The sequence below is a fragment of the Galeopterus variegatus genome, unplaced genomic scaffold, assembly GCF_000696425.1.
Source record: "Galeopterus variegatus unplaced genomic scaffold, G_variegatus-3.0.2 Scaffold4085, whole genome shotgun sequence".
NCBI classification, from domain to species: Eukaryota; Metazoa; Chordata; class Mammalia; order Dermoptera; family Cynocephalidae; genus Galeopterus; species Galeopterus variegatus.
The window spans coordinates 79,979-86,713 of NW_007730196.1; the positions used below are offsets into that span (position 1 = coordinate 79,979).

General features: G+C 60.0%; 1 protein-coding gene across 1 annotated transcript; it reads right to left on the reverse strand.

Moving 5' to 3' along the window:
• Window positions 1-2,873: 2,873 nt before the first annotated feature.
• On the reverse strand, window positions 2,874-4,376 carry UTS2R (urotensin 2 receptor). Its single transcript, XM_008586704.1, has one exon. It carries the CDS (start codon window positions 4,374-4,376, stop codon window positions 3,231-3,233), a length of 1,146 nt encoding a protein of 381 aa, XP_008584926.1. The 3' UTR covers window positions 2,874-3,230.
• Between the last annotated feature and the right edge of the window lie 2,359 nt (window positions 4,377-6,735).

Genomic DNA, 6,735 nt, shown 5'->3' on the forward strand with positions numbered 1-6,735 from the left:
GTTTTAGCTTCTGACCCTGTACGGAGAGTCTTGTTTTAAGCACCACTTTTTAAAGCTTCCACGTGCTCCTTCCCGGTCTCTGCGCATTCACTGTCTGTTGCTTTCTCTCCTTCGGGAAAGTTGTTGCCTCTTCAGCTTCTGAGAGGGTATGACCCGGACTTCCTCCAAGTTCCTGTCCCTGAGTCCTTCACCCCTTGTCTTCCTCTCTATGTGGAACTTTCGCTCAGTCCACACACGCTCACAGGCATGCTCACATGCACATGGGCACACACGTATGTAGGCACATGTGCAGGCATGTTCACAGACACATGTGTAGACATGCTCAGACACACACAGTGCACACACAGATACATGCTCACAGGTGTGCACATGCAGATATGCTCACAGGTGCACATGCACACAGACACATGCTCACAGGCACACACACGTGCAGACACACGCTCACAGGCGGACACACGTGCAGACACACTCACAGGCACATACACGTGCAGACACACGCTCACAGGCACACACGTGCAGACACACGCTCACAGGCACACGCATGTGCAGACACGCTCACAGGCATGCTCACATGCACATGGGCACACACGTATGTAGGCACGTGTGCAGGCATGTTCACAGACACATGTGTAGACATGCTCAGACACACACAGTGCGCACACAGATACATGCTCACAGGTGTGCACATGCAGATATGCTCACAGGTGCACATGCACACAGACACATGCTCACAGGCACACGCACGTGCAGACATGTGCTCACAGGCGCACACACACAGACACGTGCTCCCAGGCGTTCATGCACACAGACACACACACACGCACCCTCTCCCCTTCCCTTCACTTGGCCCTGCTCTGAAGCTCCATCTCTCATTAGAACAGTATCCCTGTCAGCCCTGTGCTGACGTCTGGGACATTGTGGTCCCCTGGACAGGGGAGGACACAGGTGCTCATAGGCACATGCTCAGTCACCTCCACTGACCTCGACTGCCCAGCAGTGAGACTGGGCCCCGCATCACACCACTTGTCCACCAGAGCCCACCCTGCCCTCTACTCTAGAACCTGCCCCCAAATGGATGGAGGCACTGAGTGGGTTCCTCCCACTGGGGTGTGGGGCTTTTGGGCCCCTCAAGTGACCCAGCCCTTCAGCTGTGTTCTGACTCAGGGGTCATGAGGTCATGGGGTCCTGGGTGGGGAACATATTGCTCCAGAAAGTCCCTCCTCTGGGGCATCTTGGCTCTGGAGAAGTGGGGGACCTTTCAGAGGTGTGGAGGCCTGGAATGGGAGTCACTCCTCCTGGAGCTGCCGGCTCCAGGATGGGAGGTCTGGGCTTCGGCGACAGACCAGGAGAGGGGCCAGGAGCAGAGTGGCCACGGTGACTTGGTGATCACCAGGCAGCCACAGCAGCTGTGCACACCACGCACAGGGGCTCAGTGCCAAAGCCGCGTTGGGGCCGCAGGTGGGCAGGCAGCATGTGAGGAGATTAAACGGCTCCCCACGCCCCAGGGCTGCAGCCCGGGGTCCGAGTGCCAGGCATGGACAGTACCAGCTGGAACTGTAAAGTGACGGCCCGGCTCTGGCTGTCAGGTTTTTAATTTTAATTTTAATTTTGCTTTGGCTTGTTACAGAGAAAAGGGCTTCAGGGATCAGGCTTTGGTTGAGAGGGAAAAAGGATTTCTGAATCCCTGAGGCTGCCCACATGCACCAGAGGCTGTGAGGGCCCGGGGGTGGGCACACAGTGTCCACGAGCCTCTGGAGGTGTCCCCAGCCCAGGTTGGGGACACGCTAGCTCGTTTTCTCCTCTCTGACTTCTCTCCCCACCGAGCCGTGTCTTCCATCAGACATGACCAGCAGTTGTGTTCCCCAAGAGAATTTATCAGCAAATGCCCACTTCTTTTTGTTTCTAAGGTAAAATACTCATAACAAAACCTGCCACTTTGGGGGGCCTTCTGTGGGCCTCAGTCCCACCCCTCCAGCCCCCCACAACCAGGCCAGTTAAGGAGCCGACCATGAGCCGGCCCTGCCCCCCATCCCGCAACAGCTCAGGGTGTTTTAAAGAAATAACAATAATAAGTAAATAGATTTTTTTAAAAATCCGCCACTTTAACCTGTTAAAATCTAGTTCTCTGGCTCTCGGCACATTCACGTCTTTGCCCAGCCACCGTCAGCTAGTTCCAGAGCATTTCCATCGCCCAGAGGAGGCCTGTGCCCACCGTCCCCCTCTTCCTGAGCCCAGGGACAGCCGCCTGCGTCAGCCAGGGGAGGCCAGGCTGGGACAGGCTGACGGGGACAGGGGCAGTGTGTGTCCGGGAGGCAGTGAGTGGCAGGTGGGGCAGAGGCCGCCCAGGGAGGGACCTGCATCTCATTCTGACCAAACCTGAGCTCCACATGGGCTGTGGCCAGTGGGTGTGGGGCCTGCAGGCCTGACGGTCGGGCCAGAGTCCCGGGCCTTTTTCTTTCTGCACCTGCAGCTTCAGCCCTTTGCTGGGCGGTCCCTCCCCGACCTTAGCCCACCCCACCCGGCCTGCCCCACAGCCTCAGGTGTGCCCGCCCCCCCTGACCGCCTCCTCTGCCCCAAGTGAGGAGGAGGGTGTCTTGTAGGGACAGCGGCCAGCCCCCTGCAAAGGCTTCAAAGGCCCACATGCCCCCCCACCAGCCAGACCAAGAGGTTCATCCACATGATGGTGGGGTGGCTCTTTGGGGATCCTCTGTGCCCTGGACCCTCCTCCCGCCCCTTGGACATCCCATCCCCATGCTGAGGCAGGACACTGGCAGCAGAGCTCAGGGTTTATTGTTCCAAGTGCTGAAGACGAGGAATGGAGTTGCACAGAAGCCAGCAGGGACAGAGGGGAGGCCCAACCAGGAGGGGAGGGTCCCGTGCCTGCCATGGGCAGGGGCACCCCAGCTGGATTCTGACGTCTGCTGCTTTGGGGGATGAAGCCTCAGAAGAACAGATTCACTGTGGCCTTCAGAAGCTGGGCCTGGGCCTGCGCCTCCCGGAGACCCCCAGAGATGGAGGGTGGGGGCCGCTTCTGGGCACTGTGGGGAAGGCGCTGGTGGAGCTGAAGGGAGCCACGGGAAGGGAGAGCAGGGAGCTTTCCAGAAGAGGACGGAGGAGGAAGGGCCAGGCCTGTCAGCCAGGAGCAGGGGGTTTCTGGGAAGGTGTTCCAGGGAGCGATCCGGGCTTCGGGGCCCCTTGCCTGGCCTCCAGCCCCCACCCCACCCCCGAACTCACACTGGGCACCCTGAGAACCCTCTAGGGGCTGCCGGGGACAGCGTGAGGGTCTCAGTGGCCTGCTGGCTGCCGGGGGACAGCAAGAGACCCGAGCTGCGCTGGAAGCGGGCCCGGCTCAGCAGGAGGCTGCCGCTGGCCGGGGCGCGCGGGCGGCGGCGCCGGTGGTCGCGGTAGTTCCTGGAGAGCAGCGTGTAGAGGAAGGGGTTGACGCAGCTGTTGCCGTAGGTGAGGCACGTGGTCAGGTAGTTGACGATGCGTGCCGTGCGGGGCGCCAGCGGTGGGGCCTCGCAGTACTGGGTGAGCAGCTGCCACAGCCAGAAGGGCAGGAAGCAGGCCCAGAAGAGCAGCACGATGCTGAGGATGAGGTACAGCACCCTGGGGCTGGGCAGCCGCCGCGTCTGCTTGAAGGGGGCCCGCTGCGACAGCCAGTAGGCCCGTGCCAGCCGGACGTAGAGCAGCCCGATGGCCAGGCCGGGCCCCACGATGCTGGTCCCGAAGAGCAGCGTCAGGTAGGCGCGGTGGGCACGCTGGCCCCAGACCGGCAGGCAGAGGCTCTTGGGGCCCCGGTGGACCAGCCGGATGGCCAGCATCACAGGCAGTGTCAGCAGCAGGGCCAGCAGCCAGGTGCCCAGCGCCAGGAGCTTGCGGTAGCCCTTGGAGCGCCGCACCGTGTCCAGCGGCCGCAGCACCGCAGCATAGCGCTCACTGCTCATGGCGGTCAGGGTGAAGATGCTGGCGTGCATGGTCAGGAAGTCCAGGCTGAAGAGGATGCGGCAGCCCATGTCTCCAAAGTGCCACCCCTTGGTGACATAGGTGGCCACGATGAAGGGGATGCCGAGCAGGTAGAGCAGGTCAGCCAGTGCCAGGTTGATGACGTAGATGTGCATGGAGGCTGAGGCCCGCAGGAAGCGGCACACGACCACCAGCGTGTACACGTTGCCCGCCACACCCACCACGCCCATGGCTGAGAGCACTGCCCCGATGGTGCCCGTGGCCACCAGGTCCTCCAGGGAGCTGGGCTCCATCGGGCTGGCCCACGAGTCATTGAGGGACACGTTGGGGCCACCAGGGGGATCAGGCATGGTGCTACCTGTCACAGCTAGCACAGGAAAATTGCTCGTGGACTCAGGGCTCAGTGCCATCTCTGCCTCTCACGCTGGGCTCAGGGCTGGGGAGTGCTGCTCCTTGGGCTGGGGAGGGGGCATCTGTGGGCAACCTGCTCGTCCTGTGGGAGAAGATACCCATTAAAGATGCAAGTGAGGCACCCCTCCACTCCCACGAGGCCACTGTGATAGGCACAGGGTCACACGGGCCAGTCTCAGAAGAATAGAGGCTCAGACTCCCCTCGAGAAGACACCATTTTGCTTAATCTGCCCAGCTATCCAGGAGAACCTGAGAACTACCTGACCAGCTCTCCCCTGGTGCATGACCCAGCAAGACCTGCACCCCAGGCCTCAATGCAAGTGCAAAGGCCTCTGGGTTGACTGGGCTTTTTGGAAAACCAGAACACAGCAGGGCAGCCCCCTGGGAGTAGAGGCTCCAGCCCTGCCCCCAGCACACCACTGAGGCCTCACTTTCTCAGCTGTGTTTCTCACTTTCTTGGGCAGGGGGGCCCTGCTTACCACCAACTCTTCTCTCCCACTTCATTTTACTTGTATGTTTTTTAAAGTGCATTTTCTTCAGGTTGCAAAGGTAGAACCTTCTGACTTTAAAAGTCCAAACAGAAAAATATGTAGGGGGAAGGCCTTTGTAATCGCCGTTTATCATACGGGAAAAATGAGCCTTGATCCCCACCTCACACCACACACAAAATGAATTCAAGACGGACGGCAGACCTGCACGTAAACAGTTAACTTGATCCGTCCCTCAAGCTTCTGGAAGAAAACAGGAGCATATCTGCACCACCTCGGGTAGGAAAAGAGTACTTAAAAATGAACAAAAAACACAAATGGACTTCATTAAAATTAAGAAATTTACTAAGAAAGTAAAAATGTAAACTACAAGTTGAGAGATTATCAGAAGATGTATATGAGACAAAGAACTAATAACCAGACTATATCGACCACCTACAGTTGAATAAGGCAAATACTAACAACCCATTTGAAAAAAAAAGACAAAAACTTGAACAGGGGCTCGTCAACAAAGGATATCGTAACAGCCAGCAAACCCATGGAAAGGTGCCCGGCACCATCGGCCGTGAGGAACATGCAAATCAAAGCCACGACAAGATACCACTTCGTGCCCACCGGGGTGGCTGGAATCAGAAAGACAGATGCTCGCCACACGTGTCGGGAGGTGCGGGCAGTGGGAACCCTCACCAACCATGGCAGAAATGTGGGGTGACGTGGCCACTTTGGAAGACAAGTGGGCACTCTTAGGAGAGCATGTGCGCACCCTGTCACCCAGCAGCTCCACTCTTAGGTTTGCCCCTGGAGGAATGATCACAATGTCCACAAAAGGACGAAAGCAAGCATGTCACCAGCAGCTTTTGTCCTCATGAGGAGACAACCCGAACATCCACGAAGAGTATGTGGACGAGCAAACTGCACGTGTGCGTGAGAACGCTCCACAGCAAGGACGGTGGCCGGGCCACTGCCAGGGTCAACGGCCTGGACCAAAGGCACGCAGGCCACACTGAAGGAGAGAGACCAGGGACAGGAGCACACCTGTGACTGCACTTGTGTGAAGCGGAGGAACGGGAAGTCACCTGTCACAGCGAGGTGACAGGAGTCGTTTTTGGGGGGGTGTCAACTGGCAGGGCGCTGGAGAGCCCTCCAAGGGCTGGAAACGTGCAGATCTGGGTGGTGATCACACGGGTGTAGACACGTGTAAGAGCTCACAGAGTTGCACGTGTAGGATCCGTGCCTGCTGTGTGCAGGGCATGCTCAGAAGAAAAAGGGGCCTAACTGGCGATAACCGGAGTAGCAAACCCTCTATCGCCCCTGGTCCCCCACATCCGGGCACGACGGCGACTCTTGGCGGTTTCCTTCTGCACGTGCCATGTTGATAGTCATAAAGGTGAGGTGGAGGCCTCGTGCTCCATGGATCGGGAACCCCGCCCCAGGTCCCCCTGCCCTTGGGACCGGGCCAGCCCCTGGTGCAGGGAGGGGAGCCGGGCCACCTTCTGCCCCCCGCGGGCAGCGCGTCACGGGCCTCCGAGGAACAAGCGTCTGCTGGGCGTCGCGCTTCCGAGTCAGTCACGGGGCGGGCGTGGGGAGCGGCCGGCTGGGGGACCCCGGAGGCTGGGAACGTCGCCCCTCGGTCCCCGGCCGCTCGCCGCCTGGCATCCTCCCGGCCTCCCCCAGCCCCTCGCTCCCGCCGGGACGCCCAGCCGACGCCGGCAGGGACCGCGCGCCCCGCACCCACCTGCCGCACCTCGGGCTCCGAGCCACCGGATCTGGTCGCCTCGCCGCCCGGAGTCCTGTCGCTCGTGGGGTCCGCGGCCCGGCGACGCCCCTAAACCCGCGCGGGGTCACAGAAGGGAGGGCCCGGGTCTCGAAG